Genomic DNA, 27,692 nt, shown 5'->3' with positions numbered 1-27,692 from the left:
TTAGCACTCAGAGATCTAATTAATTAGGGGGGATCTCATTTCCTCACTAATGCAACTGGACAGAGGCATGATAGAAAAGGCAGAGACGGGGGGAGGGGGAGGAGAGGAAGGATTGAGCTGGCAGGGTAAAGGAGGGAAACCGTATTTCATCAATGCTTGTGAATGGTGTCCACCTTGTTCATTTCAGTGAAGAACAAGAGAGCGTGAGGTGGTTGGGTTCACAGCAACTACACTGTATTGATTACAGCTGCCAGAACTCTGGCTACTGGCCATCACATAAGGAGACACTGCAGTAACACTCTTTATAATGGAATGCCTTGGTAATGTACTCAAGTGTTTCACTTTTCTTTTCTGGACTTCTTTTCTGCGTGTGTAAAATCCATCATGTACAGCAGTGAGTCCTAAACCTTATCTCCAGGGCACCACTTTTGTAGATAAAACAATATTTTCAAGCCCCCCTCCCTCTCTTTGTTACCCACAGTTGTGTTGATGAAACCAAGGGTGAGATATGCCTCCTTATAATTTCTTGTCTTGTTTTGGTAGTCATGATGTTTGGTGTAGATTCATCATCTGCTCTACGTGTACATGGCAGTCATTTTGCAAACTTTTATAATTTCCGGCACTTACTCTGAACCTTTTAGTCTTCAAGGTGATCTCCATTGTAAATATAGCCCCCATCTGAATTATTCTAGCTGCCAGTGAAAAATATTTCAGATATTGGTACACCTGCAGGCAAACACACATACTTTATACACTACATAGCTTAATTAAAACAGAGACACAAATCAATCACAAGAGATCATTGTGTTAATCATCAGCAAAACTATCAATTTAGGGAGTTACAATCAGCTCTAACATGTGCACAAGGCCCAAAGTATAAAACTTCACAGCATCAGCCACTTTATACAGGATGCAACAGGATATAGAAAAAACTATTCTGTATCAACTATTTGAAGGGTAAAAAAACCCCTATGAATATATTTCACACTGCTTGCAATCGACACTAGTCTTAGTTCATTGATATACTCTGGCTGTAGTTCATTTATATACTGTAGGTCTTGATGCTCTCAGTTTTTGCAGATATACACTTCTGTATCTTTAAATTACTTCCACGGGACTCTGAAGCTTGTGGCTACAGATATGGTTGAAAACACATCTTGCTGGGCGGTGAATACAAAGTGCCTAGCTGTCTTTGTTGTTGCTATGAATAAAATCACTATGCCGTTGCTAAAAATGGTTCTCAATCCTTCAACCATGAACCTTCCCCAGTCTCACTTCTCCATTAAGCTGCAGACTGGAGGCTGCATCTCTTAGCAGTTATTGAACTGGCACTTCACTCTCTCTCTGATCATGCATCCTTCTTGTCGGCCTCACGGGCTGGACTGAACCGCTTTACACTAGGTTTCCATGCCACTTTTCTACTTATCCCCGCTGAGACTTTCGAACACTGTCCACACTTGCCTGAATCTCTCTCCACCCAGCTCATCTGCTCGCACCTTTCCAATCTCCAGATCATAATAGGGGAATGAAAGGGAGTTTATAAACTAAAGTGCACATCAGATCTGCTGTAATGAAATCTTATCAATGTGTTCCCTGTGCTGTATTATTTGCATATAAATGACATAATATAATAACTCTCTCCGGCCTCTACCTGGGAGGAGTAAATATTTCTCTGTCTGCTTTGTCTCATGGCTGTGACACTGGGAAACGAGCCGCTAATTGAAGAGAGGAAAGCATCTTTATGTGACGACTGACATTCAATTATGTTTGGGTGATCAGATTAGGTGGTGCCCCCAGAAATGTTTGAAAACAACAGTTTGCAGAGCGGCAACTCTGAAGGAAGCTGAGGATGTAATTTGAATGGCTGTTTGAGGCCCGTGCTGAATGGCGCTGCTCTGAATGGAATCACTATACTATGACCTGCGAGTAATTGGATGTCCAGAGTGAAGTGTTGACAAAGAAAGGGTGGGAAGGCTGACGGAAACAAAAAGAGCGAAGAGAGAAAATAACACAAAATGAAAATAAGTGAGAGAACAATGCAATGAACAGGCACACGGATGGGAAAAACAGAAATAAAGGGGGGGGTAATCACAACAATGAAATGCGTTTAAAAAAACAAAAAAAGGATGGAACACACCAAAGTTTCAGTTGTCATTCATCACAGCGCACACGCATGTAGCCACTCTGGCCAGTGAGCCAAATAAGCCATTAGCTTTCTTATCAGCCAAACACTTTCTGGAAGCACACTGTCAAGGTTGCACCTTACAAACACCAGGTCACTTTACTTATAGCCACCATTAAATACGATACTGCTGATCATAGATAATTCTGTAGACTCATCCATCTGCCTGTCAGGATTTGTACTAGTTAAGCATAACAGAGCAGATTATGTAAACACATTTTCAGTGCCGGTGACAGGAAAGTCCATAATATGAACAACACAGGACCAAAGATCATTTGTTGACAGGTGATGCACATGCCTCAGGAAAAGAATACAACCCATTATGTCAACAAATTAGTTTTGATGTATATGCCAAAACAGGGTGCATATATTCAACTGACTGAATGAAGTATGTGAATGTATGTTGTTTTCAGGTGCAAATCTCTTTCCAATAGTGATTGTAAAGTAACTACAGTTCTATATGAAAGTCAACTTCTTGAAAACAAAACAAAACATGCTGTTGTACCGTATTGGTTGTTAAGATGTGCTTTCAGTCTGACAGAAAATTTTTTTATTTAACAAAGCACTCACAACATATCCCAACAGATGGAGGGGGGAAGAAAATAAATGACATTCAAATTAAATGAAACGTGGTTTTACCTTTTTAGATTACAAACATCACAATTCCACTATGAACGCGCGCACACACACACACACACACACACACACACACTATGGGGTTCCATCCATGTGTTTTTGGAGAAAATGCATACATAGCAGCGTGTACATGCCCGTGTGATTAATAGAACAATATTTTACACGTGTGTGCGTTGTTACGTGTGCGCAGACTTTGTCAAGTGTAACAAGAAGCAGCGTACTACACTTAGAGCATGTGCATGTCTGTCTGTCAATGTTAGATGTTTTCTTTCAGGTGCTTACCCACATGTGCGTTTGTATGTTTTGATTGTTCGCAACCCGACTGCGCGCAACATTAAGGGTACATGAGCGTGTAAGGGAGTTTCTCTGTGTTCCATTTTCATCCAGAAGATGGCGCTGCTGAGAAAGTACACCGAACAGACTTCATCCATTGTTTTATATTTTACCAGAAAGATGATTGAAAAATCATTAAACTACAGTTGACCAGGGGAAACATATTTCCCTGGAAACAATCATATATTTGAACACTTGTAAAGGACTAATGTAAGCACAACTGTCCTTAAATTAATAAATAAATAAATGAATAAAGCATCCGTTCAAATCTGGCTATTGATTTTCTGTTTAAAAAGGTGTCTGACTTGTTTATGATTTATGAAAATAGAAATCTTGAAATTTGAACAATTTTGATTAATATTCTCCTGCTCCTCTGATGAGAATCAGGGTGGGGCAAGCAAAAGACAGGACAAGACAGCACAAGACAGGAAACCGAAATAAAATCTCAACAGAGGACAGATAAAACAGAATAAAATATGTCCTGACAATGCCATGTAGAGTAGCACATTAAGTAGCCACGTGCTTTCTCTGTCACAATGAAGGAAGCTATCTGTCTTTCTTTATTTATTCATTTAAGGAAAGTTGTGCTTACATTAGTCATTTACAAGCGTTGAAATATATGGACAACACAATAATTCAAAGTCTGTTTGGTGTATTATTTTCTCGGTGGCGTCATCTCCTGGATGAAAATGGAACACAGAGAAACTACCTTACGTGTTCATGCACCCGTGATGGTGCTCGCAGTCTAGATCTACTTCCAGTTGCGAATAATCAAAACATATGAACGCACGTGCTCTAAGTGTAGTATACTGCTTGTTGTTATGCCTGATGAAAACTGCGCACACGTAACAACGCACACACGAACGCACGTGTAAAAAAATCTTTATTATCTTCATGCAAGCGCTCATGCGTGCGTTTGCAAAAAACGCATAACTGTCTGCATATTGTGATAACCGTTAGCAGTCATCACGCGTGAATGTACGCGTACACGCCTGACCGTTATAAGTCAATGGGGAAACTACATGACATGTCACAGGCGTCAAAGCAAACACTCAGTCGACAGCTGCGTACGTATTCTGAAACGTATATACCTCCACACACACACACATGCACACACACACACACTCACACATTTTATCACAATGTAATTCACCTTTGTAGAACATGGAAGGGGATGGAGGGGTCGGCCGACTCCATCGATTGGCTATCCTTAGCAGTGACAGCACCCAGATTGTCCAGAGAGCATTAGAGAGTCAGAAAGTCACACTGCCATTAGCAGTCTGTCCTCTCTGGTTACAGCCTGTCTGCACACGGACACTCCATAGACTAAAATAGATCACAATGATTTATGTGTGTGTGGGTGTGTGTGTGTGTGTGTGTGACATCGACAGATGTTTGCGTCTACGTGCATGTCTTGGAAATGTGATTACTTTATTACTGTACAGTAGCTTTAAATATATTCTGCATGAAGTTCAAGCCAATAACATAAGCTGTCCCCTCACAATTTTCTTTATTTTTTGTGTGTTATTACCTCTCAGAACACTCTTCCTCTTCTCTACATTTAGACATTTTTCACGTGTGTGTGTGTGTGTGTGTGTGTGTGTGTGTGTGTGTGTGTGTGTGCGTGTGTGCGTGTGCTGGTAAATTGGTATTCATCATGTCATCGGGACACTTTCATGAAATACGAATGAATAGAAACATGTTTTGTACACGTGTTCATGTTCTTAGACCTGAGCAAATACAGAAGAGCCCTGTTATTTTGTAGACTAGCGGGTCAGTTGTACTGTGCTCCCTGCCCACCTGCCACCAAGTTACCTGCACTCGTCACTTCTTTTGTGATTCACATCTCTGCTCCTCCAGTTCACAAGCCTCTGAAAATGATGTACTGCAGTCGGGCTGTGACATTGTGAGGTGGTGCATCAAAGCACAGTTGACTGAGGAAACGAGGGTTTAACTGATAAATCAAAGATAGTGGGATTACATTTTCTGTATTATGCAGGATAGAAGCTCCTCTGTGAATGAAATCTGTGATAATATGTTGCTTTCTCTAAGAATAATTTAAAGGGGAAGTACACTCATTTTCAAAATCTATACATGTTATTCCTATAGTCTGAGACACTCCAAAAATATTAATAAACATGACCTCTTTCCTCAATCAAAAAACTAGATTGCTAAAACTCAGATTTGTGACGTCATCAAGTATAAAGAGTGGGACTGCTCCATAGATAATGATTTATGAAAGATGTTATAAATGACACTGAGCACACGTAGGGGAATGTTCTGAGTATAAGGATTCATTTTCAGAATGTTTCGAAATGAGAACACTACAATAGAATAAAGCTCATTTGGGTATATTAAAAAAAAAATATGTGGATCCATTTATTGGCTGCATCCAGAATCACATATGCACTGCATATTCAATATGTATACCACACAGGTGGGTAATAATGAGTTACAAGTAATGCACAAGTAAAGAATTAGGTTTTTAAAGGAAACATCACTTTTTTAAAAGGAACAAGTTCCTTTAATGTTCTCTTTTTAAAGCTGTACTCCTTCTACTATTATACTTTTGAGCCAGTAATTTACTTTTTACTTCGGAAGTTCATTGTATACCTTCATTACAACTAATCTGCTCTACATGTAGGAATTGAGTGATGCGCAGTTTGCCTCTTACGCCGTTCAAAACAAAAGCTCTAGACACAGTACATAGTTAACTGTTTACCAGAGGGAACTTAAATTCATTCAGAGCATTTCGCTAAAAGGAAACTCTATTAAATATCTTACAGTAGCTCAGTTTTAGCTTTTCCTGCTTAGGCCTTCTGACTGTGGTTAGAAATCACCGGAGGAGAAGCTTTTATTTTGCGCTCTCATGAAAGTCTCCAGAGCTAACCTGTACTCAGCAGCAGAAACAAGACACTGCACTCCTCCTGAGCTGGTGTGAATATTCAAACCTTTTACGTGGCACATTAATGTCGCTGCCGGTGTGAATAGTGCCGTTGTCATACAGTCTTTCCCCGCTATCATTCAGTCTTTTACAGCTATTCGACAGCTACTGGAAATTTTAAGGTGGAGTGTCTTCTTTCATGTTAGTTCATGAGTTGAGGTTGTGAATAAATTGAGCCACCTTAATGTCAAAATGAAAACAAACTATTTGTTTTCATCGTCTTTCTTAAATGACATACACTTTATCAATGGTCGTATCTTGAAGAGCTTAAAAACTGTATAAATGTCACCCAGATAATTCAGACTGCAACTATTCTGTTTTTCTCACTCGGAGAAAAAAAGTGCCAAGGCCATGGGAATAACATAATAGAATTATGTTCCCCTTTAAGCATGCAACCAAGTTATTCTCAACAAGACATACTGATAGATACGCTTACAAACATAATTGCTTTTAATTTTTCAGAAGGATAATGTAACACCTCACACACTGCCTTTGTCAAGCTGCCATATGCTTACCTTTACACAGGAACGAGCTTATTAATACTGGTGATATATTTTAACACTTGTTAGCACTAGTCAAATGCATTCCCTGTTAGAACTAATCAGAACCATGTTAGTAAAGTAAAGACTAGAAACCTTCTTCTTCTTACAGTATATTGACTTTTCCGAATGTAACATTTTTCCATGTGCGAAAATTTCTAATTTAAATTGCAATGCATGCAGTACAGGTAAGTTCTTGTATGTGATGGCTACACTGCACAGCCTCAGCTCATCAGATGTTCAGAGAAAATAGGTGAAGATAAACATTTTTGTGAAGCAGATTGATCTGTGTCTTAATGATGAAGAGAAATTTGTGTATCCAGTGGAAAAAAATGAACTGAATATGGCCTCATTCCCCATCAATATTAGATGTCAAAAATTAACGCCTGTTATTTTTTTCCAACAATGTTGGGTGTTACAATAATAAGGGGAGACGTGTCTTAAGTGAAGTGAGGAGAAAAACACAAAGAGCGGTGGAGTGAATGTACATATATCAAGACGGGTTTTACGCCAAAGAGAAAGTACTAGGAGGACAATCAAATGGATTTCAATGTGACAAAACTGATTATCCAATTTTCTCCGGATTGCTTTCTGCCTTCCAAGGATAGGTGAAGTGTCTATCCAAACACTTAGAGCGGTGTCTATCCAAACACTTAGGGCTCCACCTGAATTATTTCTGTGGAATTTGGACAATGGAGTGCCAAGTTTGGCCATCTCTAGCTCTTTCTCACTTTGTCTCCCTCTGCTTCCTCTTTCAATCTCTGTTGCACATACTGCACACATATACTGGACATTCTGTCTTCAAAAACTGTATACTGCATGGCAGATGGAATCAATGTGTGTCATGTCAGAGCCATATTTACAGTATGAGAATGTGCTGAAGTAGCCTTGTATAAATCTCTCTAGACTTTCTATAGGAAAGGACAGTTTAGAACTTATGCTTTCTGAATTCCATCTGGCTCTGCTGACTGACTGTGCTTCTGTAGAAGTCTTACTTTCTCTCTCTCTCGCTTTCTCTCTCTTTTTTTACAGAGATGCTGCACTGCGGCTGACTATTGCTTAAATCCCTAAGGATGTTTTTTGAAAATTCCAGCACACTAATAAATTATGGTGTGTCGGGGATAAGGGGGATAGAGTTTTAGATACAACATAAAGACAACCATACATGGTGCTTCAGGCTAATAAAGCTTTTAGGTAGCCACATCTGTGAGACTTGCACTGCAATGCACCCTTTATTAATATAACCAAGTTACAATGATGGTCTGGGCTATCTCATCTCTTACTTTTACTCCCATTCTCTTACTAAAAAACATCAATCAATAAAAATGTTTGATGTGCACCGTTTGGCGGCAGTGTATTTTGGCTATAGTTGTTTTTATACCAATACCAGCATCAGAAATGCCTTGCATGCATAGCAAGTTTCCTCAATAATCAAGTTTCAACATAATCTTGTCCATAAATGTTTCCATTTGAAGTGAGAATGTGTCCAACACGGACATCTCCTGTTTTGTGCTACATGTGTGAAAGGGAAACTTAAGACAATGCCTGTAACTGATTTTCCTGATATTTAGTGCAGTTCATACAACAAAATGGCCATATTAAAACCACAGTGGCCTGGTATTAAAGACATTACATTGTCACGCTGTATCTGTTTGTCTCTTTAGTAGAAAAAAATCCCCATATTGAATTTTACTTCCTTGGCCTTGAATTAAAAGAGTTTTCATGGACAGTTACACCACCATCTTGACAAAAAGGGGGTCTGTGTGTTGAGTTGCTCTAGAACACAAGTGAATTGGCACAGAAGAGGAGGGCCAAGGAGATAATACCGATGTCAAGATGGTCCTTGTGATAGCAGAGAAAATAAAAAGGAAAATCCTCAGCCATTGCATTTCTTTCTAATGCTTTGACAGCCCTTTTGTATATTAGCGAAGAGTAATTTAGCATTGCACTCCTATTGTCAGACTCATGATGGAAAATTAAGAAAAAAATAAAAAAATTGATGTTTTTACATCTCCAGACTTGGAGTCTTCAGCCCGACCTGACTCAAGTCACATTACTTTAGGTAAGTTATGAAACTTCACACAGCACTCTCTTGAACCGAATAAGGCTTTATAAAACGTTCTTAGTCCCCAAGAGCTGTATGCATGTCTCAACAAACCACAAAAACATCTCAAACAGGTTAAACAGATAATAGCAACAACCTTTCCTTCTCTGTGCATAAAACCAGATGGAAATCTGACAAGAACAGGTGTGCAATCACCCCTTTCCAGACAGCTCCCAATAACTTCCCTGAAAATAATGTGTCTCGACAAACCCAGTGTAGCCGCCACCTGAGGTGCTCTCATTAAATCAACAGTGTAAGTGAAATAATCAAACCTGACTCCAATGTGATTCTGCCGACATATAGACATCATGACATGACTTGGGGCTCAGGTCTTGGTGACTTTGAAGGACTTACTAATAACTTCAAGAGTTTATCATCTATGGAGAATTAAGTAATAGGAAGAATCTTCTATTTTTCCAGAGATTTATTGAGGCCACAAACAGGCTGACAATTTGGCTATATGCCTTCTTCAAAGGTATTCAACTGCATATTTGAACACCAGCATGTTAGTGCTTGTTATAAATCTTGGTTTCAGACGGGTGAAGAGTACTACTATTGTTTTTTTTCATCCTCTTCATATATCTTGTGAAATATCCTAGAAAATATGTGCTTTAAAAGTCTCACGATCATAGAATTGAAACCACAAAGACCAACATACATCTCTTAATTCGTTCAATCTCTCAATCACCTCACAAAACCATCAACAGTGTTCACTGCATCTTATTTTACCGTACTTTTAATCAATTACGCCTCTATTAGACAGTTTACTGTAGCTCGGGGAGTGACTCATCAAGGCAGTTAGTGACCATGGTTCCAGCAGTTCCGGATGGGAGGTTTTCAGCCAGGCTTGTTGGACACCACCAGAGCCGGCGGATGAGTGTGTATCACCTCAATTAAACTATGCGCTAAGTGTCTGACAACAGATAATATTCCTCTTCCACTAGCGAGCCCAATCGATGTTCTGGCATTCGTCACCCCGCTGAAAAAGCAATCATCCCGTTGTCTCGCTCCCGTTAGACGGGGAAATGGAGAGACGCTCATCTGGCTTCTGTCCCTGCTCATTGGAATGCATCAGCGCTTGTTCTCACAAAACTTATTTTTTTATAATTTTTTTTGCAGTGACGGTATTATATCACAGTATTACAAAATTAAAAGAGGAAATTTATGGCAATGTAGGGTATTCATATATCTTAAATGATAGAATAAAATTGGGCCCAAATAGGAATGAAAATTAGGTAAAAGTGTTTGGGAAAGAGCAGACTGTCACATAATGTAGATTAATTAGTAATTGTAATGTTAATTCTCTTAAAGTATGCTGTTGTTGAGTTGTAATTGAACTATACTGCTGAGCAACCTGGATCTGAGCAATAAAACAGTTTGTTCCACAAAGATTTAACTTGGGCAGGCCACCCAGGTACATTAATGGCAAAAGCATAATTACATTTTTTCTTATACAACAGAGAGAACAACTCCGTTAGCGCTCAATTAACTAGTGGATTTCCTTCCACCTGTCCGTACTTGATTCCTTCTTTTCTCCGTTCTTGCTCGCTGGCGCTCTCTTTCATAAACACACAACTGACCTGTCTGTGATTGTCTCCATGCACACTCTGAATCTAAACATGATCATGCACGGCATAACTCAAATAAGTCAGTCTATGTTCTTAACACAATGCTATGTAGTGCGCATGCTGTATAACACATATGAAAGCAGTGGTCTTTTGTGTGTATTCTTAAACCAAAAACAATATAGTGCTTACCCCTAACACATTCTGTTTAAACAAACTTTCTTCACTTGCTCCCTGGCAGCATTAGCGACATGTTGAGAAAGAGTAAATGTAATGCAAGCTGCAGGACAGAAATGGTAGCGGCAAGTGGAAAACTCGCCCAGCAAAGAGTCACAATCTGTTCCACTTGGAAAAAGGACCATCACTTAAATCCATACACCACACATGGAATGTACACACGTCAACCCACCTCTCTGTCAAGTAGCTTGTGGGAGATGACTGTGACAATGTCGCCTTTTTCTGCATTGATGTAGAACATGTTTGGGGAAGGCTTGTCTGGTGACTGCCTGACGATGTTGTAGCGCAGTGCTGCGTTATCTGTGGCGGGGTCGTCTGCGTCAAACGCCGTCATTGTCATCACAGTGGTTCCTGAAGGAGACAAGGAGTGAAAGATAGGGTTGAGTCTGAATTCAAACATCTATGTGATATGCTCATGCCTTCAATATAATATTTTTACAGGAATAAAACACAATTTTAAAAAATTTAGCAAGCTTTTGTTTTTACTCTGGAGATGAGTAGAATGAGTATTTTTTTCCAAAACATGAAGGGGAAAAGTTCTTAGAAATTGAACTTAAAAACTATGCACATTTTCTATTTCAGAAGCTTTACATTCTAAAGGTTGTAGATGCCCATAAAGACCTTAGCTTATCCGGGACCATATTCAAGAATTGCTCCTAATTCTTAGAATTATGATGTTTTCCAAGAATTGTACCTCATAGTTTAGCCTGGATCCTAGTTATGATCAAAGTTATTCACAAAGCATCAGGAGAGGAGGCGAAAATTGTAGATATACAAAGAGTCAGAAAATGAAATGAAAGTGAGTGAATTGATGAAGCACTACAGATCAAATTGTACAGGAATAATGTTTGTGGTCTAACTCATTAGAGATTTTGATTTTGAACTGCTTGAAGCATTAATTAATCTGACACTGAACAGTTGGTTCCAAACTGGGACCAGAAAATAGCTATTTTTTTCAGTGCGAACTGGTTCAGTTGTAACAACATCAGTGGTGTGCATCAGCCTCAGTTGCTGACGCATCCTTGATTACAAGGGTTTTGTGCAAAACTGGTGGAAATGCAGGTTGGTCTGCAAGATGGTACCAAGGTTCAAATAATTCTAAAAGAACCCATCCTCTGTCGGACAAAAGGGACTATGAGAGTTCTCTCAGCAGTTTAGCCAAGCCAATCAAAGTGGCACTAACTTGTTGTGTACATGATATGTCTCTTGTGTTACAATATGTATTGTTTTGGGGGATCTAAAATGACAGCAATCATGGGAGCAGATGTACAAAAAGTGCAATTTCAAACTACACATAGCCGCTTAAAAAGTCAGCCTTTCCTGTTAATGTGTTTTCTTCCTCATGTCAGCGCTAACAGCATGATGCACTTTATTTAGTAATGGGAAAAAAAATGGATATCTTGTCTGCTGCAGCTGAGCTGAAAAAGGAGGCAATCTCCACACACACCCTCAACCTTCAATCTCTCTCGCGTGTCATTGATGAGATGCACTCTCACAGATTCAGCAGAACACCCCCACCCCCCAGTCATACAGAAATTAACACACACAAATGTGCTTCCACATGCACATACGCACCCCCCCCCCCCCCCCCCACACACACACACACACACACACACACACAGACCGTCTTAGGTCTATCACTTTTGAGTAGTGTATTCCATTTCTCAGTTACATGCAAAAGTGTCTATAAACGGCATGTCCATCCAGGGCTTCATGTTCTTGCTGTCAACAGCTTGCAGTCAGTCAATTCATTTGAGCTCCAAGTTTGACTCGTTTTCGGAGAGATACGTGAATGCATTCTGATGAGATGGTGTTTGGGACACAGATGGATAACTTTTGGTAAGCTGGGAAGTCTGGCACACACATAATGTAGGACTGACAAGTTTATGTGAATGTGTGTGTGATATTTAAAGCGTTTTTTTTTTTTTAAATGGTTGGGTGTCATGGTTTTTTTTTTGTTGTTGTTGTTTCTTTTACTATAAGAAGTAAAGAACTTTAATCAGTAGACTTGGTTGCAATAATACACCGCAATGCTAAAATAGCCCAACTAATAAATGTGGATGATTCTGCTTTTGCTTACAATAATGGAGCTGGTATTGAATTTATGAAAGTCATTCCTGGGATAGCTTAGTTAAAACAATTTTTTCTTTTCTTTTGTGAAATGATTAAGCATCGATTTTTCTGGCAAGAAACCCCTTATGATTTCTTACTTGACCCACATACTTAACAAAACATTCTCCTAAGCACCAAATAGCAGCACTGCGTAGCATGGCTCATAAACACCCATCTCTTTTCATGCTTCACCTCAATATCCGACAGTACTTTGCCACAGTGCATTAGCCAAACTATTTAAATAAGACACAAAATTGCTACTGGAAAATATGCAAAGTCTACATTAAATAATGGTGGCTTAGTACCAAACGTCTTTAGTCCAGTTGAAGGTAATGAGGGGCAGAGAGGTGTGGGTTTTATCCCCTTGGTATTTGCACTTCAAGGTGAACCATTAATGGTTAAGTAAACCAGTAATCCTTCCTCTGCAGAATAATTACACAGTGCCATCTCCTTCATTACCTATACTCTGTTCCACTTCACACCTCTAAAGCCATACTTCTAGAGATGACTCTGTGAGGGGGTGCACAAACATACATGGTTTCACATAAGATTTTGCACAGACACACCAACAAGCAGAAAATTAGTGTTAAAAAACGATGACTAAATTGGTTATCTTGAACAGATCTCAGTGAATAATGTTCTCTATCCCCTGGCTAACTGAGGGCTCATAAAAACACAGCAATCACATCATTACATATTTTATGTAATATCAGAGACAAACTGGCCCTCTTATTCCTCACTGTCTTCATCAGATACCATAATTCAACTCACAAATGAGTACCATGTAACCAATAAGCATTTGGTCAGTCCAAGCTACAACACAGCATCAGCTTCGATTTGCTTACATCATAAAGATCTAGCATACTTAAATGGGACATTACAGGGGCTGGGAATCATCTAGCAATGATGTATGTTGTGTTTAATCACAACATGCATGTGGCCTTGGCAAGGACTCATTACCCCCTGACTATCAACTTTATCCTCTTACTGGAGCCAAGGCTCAATCAATTTCAAACATCTGGTGAGAAGGATGTGAATGCACAGGACTGTCATTACCTCCCTTTCACTCGGATTCACCTGCAGTGCTACTGGATGGAGAAAAGTGACAGAATGAAGATGGGGAGAGAGAGAGAGAGAGAGAGAGAGAGTGCAAAGACACTGCTTGTTAAGTAACTGTTTCATGAGTTGTACATCTGTGGTGCTTAGTCAAATATTAGAGTCCCCGCCTATGAGGTAAAATATGATCAATTCCCACATGAAAAGACACAATGACCGACACAGAAAAAGAAAGCACACATAGATACACATGTTGTGGATTGATTTTGTCACATGGGTTGTGTTGTTTCCAACAGCTAACTCCTATATCTTTCTCAAACACCAAGGGAAATTAGACGGGGCGGGCAGATCTGTGGGTACCATCAGGGAGCTTACACAGTGTGGAAAAAAACAAGATGAAGCATAGATACAATTTATTTTAAGGGTAAATGTGATGCTTGTATGTGTCGGTAATGTGTGTGTGATGCGCACACACTGTCAATGTGTCAGTGTATAGTGTGATTGGAATTTAATTTTTAAATGATTCAACTTGTATGATTGATATTCCAAAACCTGAAATGGGATTTATATTAATCAGACTCAAGTGACTAAGAAAGAGTGAGAGCTGACCCATTCCATTCTCAAGCAGGGATGAGATCAAAGGAAGTTCAAAGATGAATCGTCTCATCCAATACCAATATTATGGAGATCATACACAACGATGAATTACGAGCACATATTCTTAAGAAGCGGAACGCAGTAGTACCAGAGATGGCCAGAGGAACAGAATGTTGAAAAAGAGAGAGAAGGAACAGTCACATTTTATCTGTCCATATGTAGTCAAACTGTTCTGAATAATTAATTTACAGAAATAAGACGTGTACGTGTGTGTGTGTGTGTGTGTGTGTGTGTTTGTGTGTGTGTGTGTGTTTAGGATACATGGGAAATTGGCACGCGCAGTTGCAGATCAAGGTGGTCATGGGCCCCTTGGTCACCCCACTAGAACAATGCACAGTGTACATAGGCAGGCTGCAGTGAGTTTTTTCAACCTGCTACAGAGACTCCGTCAGTAGCGTGTGGCTGCTGCCAGCTTCACTGAGTGCATGTTAAGTTTTGCCAAGTGATAATGCAGTTGGTGATACAGGGTGACAATAGACAATCTGCGTAAACATGGCATGTATTTTGGCTGTGAGAGGCAAGCGAAAGAAAACAAATTCTGGTGATCCACTTTTGAATTTGCTAATATATTTTTTTACTAACTTTGACTAACAGATAAAAAATCTGTGAAAACAAGTGAAAAAATATTCATATTTACTGGAGCTCTCATTTCCTGCTGCACACTTCGACAAGCAACGTAAAAACATATTTATTTTTACTATTTTTCCCTCGGAAGCCTTCTGCTTGAAGTTGTTATCTTAAGGAGCATACTAGTAACAGCATTCAAAAAAGTATACAGCCTGATGCCATGGTTCCCATCATGGGGTCGCCACACACCAGAGGGTCGCATGATACATCTAAGGGATGTAACAAGATGATTAACAAGACAGGAAATAGAAAACAAAAGCCTATTTATTTATGTCCACCATTGCACAAAATGTTGCTCTGTTATCTCCTGAGATAACAGAGCACACTTGGATGTTAGAAGCCCAAAACTATTTCAATGTTGACACAACAACGCTGAAAATGCAGTTTTTTAAAAAAAATCTTTGGCCTGGCTAGAGTTTTCCAATTTATATGTTGTTCAGTGACTTGAAGTAATAATCCATAAGAATTGAGACAAGTTGTTTCTAATGGCTGCTTTTGGTGGTAAGATGTAAATGCAGGCCCATTCGTGGGACCTCATCTCCCAGAGTTCCTCTGGAAACCTAAGGGTCACCCCAGTGCTGCAGCGTGATTCCTTCATATGACACATACGTCTGTTGATACGTCCATTTTGACTTTGGCTCTATGGGCTCTGCAAGACTCATGAGTTCAAAATTTACTGTTAACATGCAACCAATTTACTATCTCTGTCAAACAGCTAGACAGGCAATTTCCCCAAATAAAATAATTCCTTAAAGGCAAAAATGTTTAACAAAAAGTAATTATGTACCAACCTTTTCCCCTGGAGCGCATTTAGTTTTTTTGGCAAAGCTTTATATATCTGTTTACAGTTTGCCCAGATTGATCTGCAACTTCTAATTTTGATATTTTTCATTTGCAACATAAATGTTGATAAAAAAAAATATATTTACAGCTAGGGGGTGAAGCAACCATTGTTTTGTAAAAAAGTTTACCCAGCTAGTTGTAAAACTTTCCTAAATAAATTCATATGTAATAACAGTAGCGGCTGAAGCCATAGAAGACAGTGGAGAGCTGTTGTCGAACTCTGCTGCGCAGAAACTAAATTTGAGATAATGAATTCCAAACTGACAGTCAAGTGAATGGAGAGAAATACAGTCCAGCTGCCCTTCCCTGCCAACTCCACAATGCAGTTCCTCCGTTCTTTTCAGCCACTGTCTGATCAAGTCACAGCTGGACCATTGGCAAAAGCTAGATAATAAACTACTTATGCTGGATAAAACCGAAATGTGACCAACAAAGAAATAACAAAATAGACATTCAACATTTTACGAGGGGAAAAAAGCGTAAATTACTGAATCAACATTAAATCTCTATGCCAATCTTGATGCTATATGATGAAGAGATAAATGCATACATTTGTGCTAGTGGTTGTGCTTTTGTAGTTTACAGACACTGATTGACAGAGGAACAGTTATTGCTTTCATCACAGTATACCGATGACACACTGAGAATATAAATGGTTGGCTAATGAGAATATAAATAACACACATGGTAATGAAAAGAAGAACCTGGAAAACAACTCATCCATCTAAACATTGACAATCAACGCTTGGTAATGAAATTACATCTTAACTTGATAATTGAAAAAATAATTGAATTGTATCAAGTCATTCTAAAGGGAACCAGGTTGGGAGTGGAGCATTCATGAGAAATAAAATGAATACCATATTTTAAAACTAAAGTGGGCCATACCGCTGGGAATTGCTGTGTTGTTGTTTAGCTTTAGTTAGTTTTCTTGTGTTTTTTGTTTGTACATTTATTCATGTGTTAATAAATGTTTGTGTTTACAATATGTCTGTTTACACAAAGATGAATTTGCTAGCCTATTCTAAGAAAATAACCTTAAAATCCTTCAACTTACTAAACTATTACATTAATTTGCGTTTAACCCTAAATTATTAGTTTATTTTATTTAATGAGACTTTTATATTAGTTATCACTTCTGTCCCTGACGGTGGTGCCCCAGAGGACCTCTGGCTAATCTAGAGTAATTTTTATTATTATCTTTGACAATTCAATATGTTTTTTTTGCAAGACTCAGTGTGACATTTTTTCAGAAGAGGCTTCTTTCTTGCCACCCTGCCATACATGTAGAACTTGTGAAATTGTTGTCACATGCACAGATTGAACAGCCTTTGCCATTAAGACTTGTAACTCCTTTAAGGTCGCTATGGGCCTGCAAGGTCTGGGTGGTGCCATATGCCTTCCACTTCTGGACAATACTCTGAACTGTGCTCAGAGGGATAGTTAAAGCCTTTGAAATCTTTTTATATCCTTCGCCTAACTTGTGCCTATCCACAACTTTATCCCGGAGCTCCTTTGAAAGCATCTTTTCAACCATGGTGAATTATTTGTGTTACCATGCACTACCAGGAGTGGAATCCTCAAGGAACAGCTAACTTGGTGTATAATCTGGAGGGTGATTGGTTATACTTGAGAATTTTTACATTGGTTATTCTAAAGGGACTCATCACTTTTCCAACCATGTTATTCTAAAAAAAACAACTTTAATGTTGTAAGGCAAAATATACAAATCACGCTGGAAAAATATATTTTCTCATGTATTATCATTTGAAACAAAAAAAGTGACTTTCAAAAGGGTATCATGACTTTCTATGGGCACTGTGTTTTCCTATTTTGAATGTTTACAGTAATGTGCTTCAAAACTGTTTGTCTCGGACATCTGCCATGCTGGATATAAACAAAGAAATATGCAGCATGCGGTTTGCTTTTTGAGCCAAGCCTCCAAATTAAAATCTTCAAAGGAAAATTTACATTGCATGTTTCTCTTCAGGATGTATTACTATCAAACTCTTTCAAGCAAATGGCAAACCATTACTTCTTCTTTGTCTGTTGGTTTCATGTACTTAACTTTTAACTTAAAAATGCTTGATGATTGGATTAACTTTACTCAGAAGCAGTTTGAATAACACAACTCAATATCGTCTCACTAATTTATAAAAAGCTGGTTGATCAATCTGACTAGCTAGTCAAGCTAAGCGAGAACTGGCTATGCTAGAATTACGTTTTCCCCATAATGAGCAATGAACAAAATATATACTGTTCTTTGCAAATTTCTCGACATAATCCTTTTCTCAATAATTATTACAAATGAAATACATTTTAATCATGGTATGTTGGCATTAACAACAGGAGTGGGTACTGGATAGTTGTAGCATGTTAAAAGAAAAACCTGCATACTCATACCGTCTGTCTGAAAGGCTTAGCTATAGCACCTGTTTCTTTAAAGTGAAATTCTGGCGTAAAATCATCCCAGGGTCTTATCCTGCAAATAACTCATCAAATAACAAAGCATCAATGGGCTCCTTCCTTTTGGATTGCATTTGGTAATTGACTTGAATGGACTTTACTATGAGAAGAGGTGGTACCGGCGCCAGTAGGTAAGTTTTTTAAAACACCCTTTTAATAAACTCCGGGTTCACTAACTTCATTGTTGGTGTTCGGTTAATGTGTAAGAACTCTTGTCATGTTACTGTAGAGGTTTGGTGCTATTTTGAGCAGTATTAGTGGTTAAAAAAGCCGTTTTATTGCATGCTGCACTGTGCTAATCAGTGTTAGCCACATCCGGCTGTTAGCGACTGTCAGGGGTATCTCCGTTAACAGTTGTTACACAAAATAAATTGTCTCAATGGCTTACTTGATGAGTGTATTTTGCCCAAAAACACTCAGACTCGAGGGGTCTTTTGCATCTGCACTCTTTGTTCATCTATACCATCATTGCAGATGTGGAATGAATGTAACTGCCCTGTAGGTTCACTTTCTACCTATATATAGTATAGCTGTGACAGTTTCTAAATACAGGCTGTGTGCATTTCTCTGTGAATTAAGCATTTTGATACTTTAACAGTATTTGGAAATCTTGCTTTTTACAATATGAGACCTTTAATATGTGGCCTTTCTTATATTCTTCAATAAAAAGGATGCTGACTGATGATTGTTTCACCTGATTTTATATTATGAACCAGAACCAAGTGGCTATTTAGATATTTAGCAGATAAATTACAAAACTAAATGTATACTAAAAAAAATACAAGAGGTGTGACTTTGTATGAAATAATCTACCTTATTGAATTTTGCTAAGCTCCATTTAATCATGCCTCACTTTCTGTCTACCATTATCTGGCTCTTTTATGTAATCTGTCTCTTAATTGTTGGCGTACTTCCTGCATTAAATCCTGAGTGAGAGGTCACAATATTCCATTTAAATAGCTCCCCTGGGTCTCGTATTTTAATCTTTTACCTTGAGCCTTCAGTCCATATTCCAAAGTCTAGTTAGGATGGCAGTCCACCTTATGATTTAGCATTGGCTCAGAAATTCAGCCCTAAAGCCAAGTGTGAAACATTGAGGGAAACATATGTAAAATGCATACATACTTCCATATTTCCAGCTATTACTATCCATCCTAATTGTATCTATTCCTGTGAAGCACAGCATGCAATTTTCTTATTGTAAAGCACTGAGCTTGAGTTGACTGTATGGAAGGTGTTACACAAAGTTTATTATTATTGCTTGCTGCACGCTCACCCTCTTGTCTGCTCAAATGTATCCATTTGAATCCCAATCAGTATGACTGTATGTAAGATAAACATGACAATAATATGTTAGGTCTACAAATCTTGTACTGTACCTATGGAGTTGATGGTCGCAGATGGGTAAAATAAGACATCAAAAATAAGGAAAAAAACTATTTACACCTACCCCTCTGCTGTGCACATTTATACACCAGGAACAGCAGTCAACAGCGCACCTTCATTAGTTATTTTCAGAAGCTAAAAGTTTATGTAACCCACATGGTTACTTAACCAATTCATATGATTTGAATGTAGTACCTTAGCCCCACCACATGGTGGCGCATTAGCCCCGTGCTCAGTGTCATGACCATTGAATGTGACCTCACCCAGAGCCGAGCGTGATCTCAGTCTGTGCCAACACCATCTTACTCAGAGCCGAGCTACTGACCTGAGCACCCACACGTAAACAAGCTGCCGGACCGGGGTATGTAACATGATAAAAAACACCTAAATTAATGATTAATCATCGGGCAGTATCCTGATAAATCTTCTGTTTAATAAGGAAAAGTCGTGTGAGTGTGCGTGAGAGAGAGAGAGAGAGGAGCCTGTTTCACCGTGAAGAAGCATGCTACATGCTAAGGGGCTAGGCCCCGAGGTCAGCTGTTAATATTAGCATGATGTGACTAGCGCCGCTAAGCTAACCCAGGTGTTACAAAAATATTATAATACTAAGAGGCTTCACTACATTGACTCGCCCATACAGCATCTTCGCGCAGTCGCCCTTTTGGACCGAAGGATCCGCGCGCATTAATAATGGAGACGTAAAATATGCCTTTCCTGCCATGGCAGTCATTTAATGTAAATATTTTCTCTTAACTTTCTTTACCTGTTTCTAGTCAAAATGGTGACATTAATACATGCTAAAGCCTATTTCTGAATACGGAATAAACTGAACTCATTTTATTAAGAATTTTTGTGCAAAATGAACATACATTTAACAGTTTCAAGTGAAAATATGTATTTATTTTACATAATAATGAGTTATTTGGGGACTTCCAGTCAGGATTTAGAATGAATCATAGTACTGAGACAGCACTGGTAAAAAAATTACTAATGACTGTCAGGGTTTCTGTTTTCTGTTAGTCTTTTACCTTCCTTTTGTGCTTGTTTGTCTCCCTCTGTCGGTTGTTCCCTGTGTGTGTTTCCCCTCTTGTTGTGTATCTGTGTGGAGCTTGTAGGCGTGGTTCCACCCAGCTGTATCCAGTTCCACTGATGGCCCCCTGCTGCTTAAAAAGCCGGATGTGAGTCACATTCGGTGCCAGACCGTTTTCCTCATTTGCATGGTAACTTCTAGTTGGTTGGCTCCCGTACTTTGTTGGTTGATATCTTCGTGCTTTTTTTTTTGTTGTTAACCTTGGTTCTTTGTTTTCTTTTGTTATAGTGCCACCCTCTGCACCGGAAAAGTGAAGGGAATGCATCAATCATTATCATGAGATGTGTAAACAGAAAACACAAGTCGGCACTGCTGAAGCAGGGAAAGAAATTGAAAGGAACTAATGTATTCATTAACGAGCACCTCACTAAACGCAACTCCGACATCGCAAGAAAAGCACACATTCTGAGAAAACAAGGGAAAATTCAAAGCACATGGACAAGCAATTGTAAAGTACTGATCAAGCTGAACGGAACACCAGAACAAGCAAAAATTGTCGTCATCAGGAACATGGAAGAGCTGGACAGGTACCAATGAGCATCATGAACTGGACTGTAAGGTATGATCCATCCACACACGATCATGATACCGTTGGAGATATATCATACACATCTGGGAACTATGACGATACAACTCAAAGGACTATTGATCTCCACAATATGGAACTGAAAACTTTTCAGTATACAGATCATAATGTACTGGATGTAGAAAACGATATAGATCCAGACAATAATTTCTTTTCCAATATTACTGATAATTGCTGTTACTACACGGACGAACAGTACAATCAAACATTAAAACGGATAACAAGCTATCATAATCCATTTCAACAGCAGAAGCATGTACGCAAATTTTAGTAACATTAAGGATTACGTGAATAAATTAAAAAAACCATTCAAGATTATTGCCATATCAGAAACATGGATTAAACCTGATAAAGGAATGGATTTTGAGTTGGATGGATATGAACTCAACCACATTAACAGAAAGAATAAAAGCGGAGGAAGTGTGGCTGTATATGTGGAAAAAGACTTGAAATATAGGGTAGTGGAAATTATGTCAACTGCTGTGGACAATCTGTTTGAATGTATAACAATTGAAATCTGTAGATAAAAAAAAAAAAAATGTAATAATCAGCTGTATATATAGGGCACCAGGTTCTAGCATAGAATCATTTAATAACTGGATGGAGGAATCTTTTTCAAAGGTTAATCAAAAAGTCATTTTCATCTGTGGTGACCTCAATATTGATCTTTTGAATCCAAACAAGCACAAAGCAACAAACAAATTCATTAGTACAATTTACAGCATGAGCCTGTATCCAAAAATCACCAGACCTAGTAGAATCACACCTAGCTTTTCCACATTAATCGACAACATCTTCACCAATGATATTGAAGACAACACTGTCAGTGGATTACTCATCATTGACATCAGTGACCATTTGCCAGTCTTCACAGTGTACGATGGTGAATTTAAAGGAAATCGGACAGATGAAAAGACAACATATAGACGACTGAGGACAGAAGGAACTATGGAAGCACTGAGAAATGACCTATGTGAACAAAAGTGGGATGCTGTGTATAAGGAAAGTGATATTGATAAGGCATACAACACATTTTTAAGCATATTTACATCATTATATAATAAAAAGTGTCCTATTAAACAACATAGTAGGAAACATAAATACTCAGATCGACCATGGATCACTAAGGGATTACAGAATGCCTGTAAAAAGAAAAATACACTATATAGAGAATTTATAAAAGAAAGAACTAAGGAGGCTGAAAATAAATACAAAAAATATAAAAATAAATTAATCAGTATTTTAAGGAAAAGTAAAAAGGAATACTATCATGAGATATTAAATAAAAATAAAATGAATATTAAAGGGATATGGGATATACTAAACAGCATTATCAAAAATGGCTCTAGACAATGTTACCCTCAGTATTTCATAGATAATGATATCAAAAAGGAAAACATGGAGGATATAGTAAATAGCTTTAACCAGTTCTTTGTGAGTGTTGGACCAAACCTGGCTGAAAAAATTCCTCATCCCCCAGCATCACAGGATTGGAATGATAATCTTATAGAAACACTAACTCAATGTTCCTCACAGCAGTGGAAGAGAGAAATAATTGATATTGTAAATAAATGTAAAGATAAAACATCTACTGATGGAAATAACATTGATATGAAAATTGTGAAAAAGGGTTAGGGTTAGTAGTCATTGAGGGGATTTCAGAACCGCTAACTTTCATCTGTAATTTATCATTTCAAACTGGCAAATTTCCAAGCAAAATGAAAATGGCTAAAGTTGTACCGCTGTATAAATCCGGAGATAGACACCAATTCACAAATTACAGACCCGTCTCATCACTACCACAATTTTCAAAAATTTTAGAAAAAGTATTCAATAATCGATTAGACAAATTCATAGTCAAACATAAATTGTTCACTGGCAATCAGTACGGATTCACAGTAACAGTTCAACATCACTGGCATTAATGGAATCATTATAAGTAATCACTAACGCCATAGAAAATAAACAATATGCAATTGGAATATTCATTGATCTTAAAAAAGCCTTTGACACAATTAATCATGACATATTAATTAATAAACTGGAACGGCAGGGGATCAGGGGGATAGTTATGCACTGGGTTGAGAGTTATTTAAAGGGCGGGAGTCAATTTGTGAAGTTGGGAGACTATAGCTCATCCTGCCTGGACATTGACTGTGGCGTCCCCCAGGGGTCAGTGCTGGGTCCCAAACTTTTTATTCTATATATAAATGATATATGTAACGTCTCAAATATGTTAAAATTGATACTATTTGCTGATGACACAAACATGTTTTGCTCAGGGGGGAATTTACAGGAGCTTCTGGGTTGTATCACTGAAGAAATGTGTAAATTAAAAAGGTGGTTTGATAGAAATAAATTATCTTTAAATTTAAATAAAACCAAATTCATGTTATTTGGGAACTGTAAAATGAACACTAAAGCAATAATACAGATAGATGGTGTGGACATTGCAAGGGTACATGAAAATAAATTTCTGGGTGTAATTATAGACGAAAAAATAACATGGAAACCTCACATAAAGCATGTTCGAAGTAAACTTTCACGGAGCATCTCAGTACTAGGTAAGGCTAAACACTTTCTGGACCACAAATCACTCCACATTCTTTACAACTCATTGATATTACCATATTTGAGTTACTGTGCAGAGATTTGGGCCAATACTTATAAATCTACACTACAACCACTGTCGATTCTGCAAAAAAGAGCAATCAGGATAATTCATAACACTGGTTTGAGAGAACACACTAACCCCTTATTCTCAAAATCAAAAATACTGAAACTCATTGACCTGGTCAGTTTCCAAACAGCACAAATCATGTATAGAGCAACAAACAACTCGTTACCAGTAAATATTCAAGCATGTTTTTTTCCGAGAGAAGGGGGTTATAATCTGAGGGGGGAACTGAATCTAAAACATCTGTATGCACGCTCAACTTTAAAAACCTTTTGCATTTCAATATGTGGAGTGAAACTGTGGAACAGACTAGCGGAGGAGCTCAGACAATGTCCAACCATGAGCAAATTCAAACAACAGTACAAACGGATGGTGTTTACAAGGTACAGGGAAGAAGAGGGGTATGACAAACACTAGGGTTCTCACTTTTTGCCATACTTGTCATTTATTTATTTATACACGTTAGCGGTTATTGTTTGTTTGTTGGTATTGTTTGTTTTGTTTTGTTGAGCGTATTAAAAAAAAAAAGAAAAAAAAAAGGATACACAGGAAGTAAGAAAACCTATAGTATAGATACTAAGTGGAGAAGGGGTAGGAATTAATAAGCTTATGCTTCTTCCTGCTCCTTATTAAACATACAAAGGGTTTTTAATGACTCGTGCTTCAACTGTAATTTTTTTTTTTTCATATGTTTGAAATAAAGCATTCATTCATTCATTCATTCATTCATAGTTTCCCGCGATCCCCTCGACTGTCTTGTCACGTTTTGATTGTTTGTTTCCCCTGTTTTTGGATTCCTTTGTTTTTGTACTAATAAATAGTCATTTAAATGTTATTTGTGTCCTTGTCTGCATTTGGGTCCGATTTATCGTGTTATTCCCCGTACCATTCAAGACAATGAACTTCTTATAGCTTCAGACAAAGGTCTCTGTACTTGTTTTACTAGATCATAGGACGGCCTTCAACACTATTGACGATCACATCCTGCTACAGAGAGTGGAGCATCTAATTGGCATTAAAGGAACCACATTAAGCTGGTTTAAGTCTTATTTATCAGATAGATCTCAGTTTGTAAATGTTAATGACAAATCCTCCATGTACACTAAAGTTCCACAGGGTTCTATTAACCTTATATATGCTTCCCCTAGGACATATTATCAGGAAGCACTCCATAAATTTTCATTGTTATGCTGATGATACACAATTATATTTGTCGATCAAACCAGAAGAAAATCAGCTAGATAAACTTCAAATTTACATTATGGAAATAAAAAGCTGGATAACCTGCAATTTTCTGATGTTAAACTCAAAATAAAACTGAAGTTATCGTACTAGACTCCGAAACTCAATATCTCAAGATATTATTACTCTGGATTATGTCATGTTTTCCTCCAGCACCACAATAAGGAATCTGCGGGTTATTTTTTACCAGGATATGTCCTTAGATTTTCACATAAAACTGACAAGGACTGCATATTTTCACCTGCGTAATATTGCAAAAATTAGGAACATTGTGTCTCAGATATATCCAGAAAAACTAGTCCATGCATTTGTTACTTTCAGGCTGGACTATTGCAACTCCTTATTATCTGGCTGCTCCAATAAGTCTGTTAAGAGTCTCAAATTGGTCCAAAATGCTGCAGCTCGAGAGTTCTTGCTACTATGTAGCTGTCAAAGCAGCTAGTGAAAGATAGCAGAGATTACAAGAGAGCAGAATTTTGAGTGGTAGTATATAAGTTAGTTATTATTTTACTTTAATGCTGGATTTATTTAGTTCTGTAAATGTAAGTGTTATATGCTGTACATATGCAGTGTAGCTATCTCATTGTGCACTGTTGGTGTTAATAATATGTAGCATGTTAAAGGAGACAAATGAACATACAGCACTTGAAATAATATGATTGCATGTGAATGTGAGACATCTTTTCTGCTGTCGTTTAGAATAGATTATGACCTAAACAGAGATAAAAAATAAAAAAAGCGTATTTCACAATTGGTTGTGAAAATAATCAGAATTCATGGTTTAAAAAAGCTCTAAATTCACAAGTTGATTACTACTGATTTTCAATAGTATTTTTGAGAGTTATGATATTCATTATAGATGATTTCATGGCATACGAAGTAATAACCTTGTCTTGTACAGGCTAGGTTTTTTTCCTGGGATCACTTGATTTGGATTGGAATCAGAATTCTCCTTGACGAAGGAGATGGAACCCATGGCACCCATGGACCTGATTACTTTCTCTTCAGAGGAATTGACGTGGATTTTGGGTTACCCTTGGAAAGGATCACCTACCTTTTCTTCCACCATTGAAGTTCACAGGTATGGTAGAACTTACAAAGACTACTTCAAACTTAACTATTTTCTTTTTGTTGACCAAATGACTTACTAAATGACCTTACTTTCTGGATTGAACACACTTCAACTTGTGACCGCACAGATAATTTAAAAGGACCACAGACATTAAAGGACACAACAGAGAGACATTTTATTGCATTTCAACTGCACTGTTAAAGACCTCATTGTTAAAAAGAAAAATATTTTATTTTCAGTGTCAATAGTTTTACGTGCTTTGGAGAGTAAACGTTAAAGCTTATAATTGATCTTGTCTGGTGTTTTCATGTGTGGTCGTTATGTTACTTAGCTCCTCCCAGAACTAGAGCAAGTATTACCGAATAAGAGTAGGTTATCAGAGTTACATTAGTATCTGCTTGTAATTATACATTAAGAAGATGCAATTTTAATATCACTATATCTTGATATACTGTATGATTTATTCACATTACAATTCCCTTGAAAGACAATAAATTATCATATTTAATTATCGCCCAGCCCTATTCTTACGCCATCCTCCACCTGACCCACCCGAATGGATTGATGTCTCCGGTTCAGAGACCCATACCTAAATATTCTGAATATGAATGGACAAATGGTATTGTTGCTCTAAATGTTGTTGCCGCAAGGAATTATGGGATGAAATGATCCTCCTTTCGTAAAAGATGGTCCAGTGTATCCTATGCTAAAGGAAATAATAAAGGAAGCATTTAAGCACCTTTCCTTATATCTTAGACAATTCAACAAAGTCCTATCATGGCTTCCACTTAAGCACTTCAAGATCATTTCACTCAGTTTGGAAACTTCCTAAGCAAAAACTATTAGATGGCAGCCATCCTCTGCTTCTCCAGTCTCTGTCAGTTTCTGTGGAGATGTTCTTTGTGGATCCATCCAGCATTCCTCTATGATAGCTTCAACTGCATAAGACACGATCTGCTGTCTAATTGTGCACACACCGGAATTATTAATTAAGCTTAAGAAAACAAAAGCAATATTCTGTCACTTCCCTACCTCCTCAAATTAATGACTTGCTTTGCCTTGGCAGAACATTAAAAGCGTGAAACATTTGGACATGTCTGTTGGCATCACAGCCACAGGGTAATTACATTTCCTTTAATGATGATGGGATCATGTGGTGTGGCTGCTAAAGTTTTTCCTTAATCAATACACCCTAGGTTGTTATTGAGTTTGCTGATTACTGTGTGTACTGTGCACAGCTGAGTCAACGGCTTTGGTACATTATGAAAATATCACATTGCATTAACCCTCAACAGCCCTTGAGATATCCCTTTCCATCTTTTTGTTTCAGTGTTTGGC

General features: G+C 37.9%; 1 protein-coding gene across 1 annotated transcript in view; it reads right to left on the bottom strand.

Annotated features, from left to right (window-relative positions):
- The window catches only part of cdh13 (cadherin 13, H-cadherin (heart)), a gene marked incomplete at its 5' end in the record, with an annotated part of 302,811 nt that overhangs the window by 141,517 nt on the left and 133,602 nt on the right, over positions 1-27,692 (bottom strand). Inside the window, one exon of the mRNA XM_083916469.1 lies at positions 10,713-10,891. Within this exon, the coding sequence (XP_083772595.1) occupies positions 10,713-10,891 (179 nt within the window). The remainder of the gene's footprint in view (positions 1-10,712; positions 10,892-27,692) is intronic.

The sequence above is a fragment of the Echiichthys vipera genome (assembly GCF_963691815.1).
Source record: "Echiichthys vipera genome assembly, chromosome: 7".
NCBI classification, from domain to species: Eukaryota; Metazoa; Chordata; class Actinopteri; order Perciformes; family Trachinidae; genus Echiichthys; species Echiichthys vipera.
Note: the sequence above shows the minus strand (reverse complement) of the source record. Positions and strands in the feature narration are given on the sequence as shown.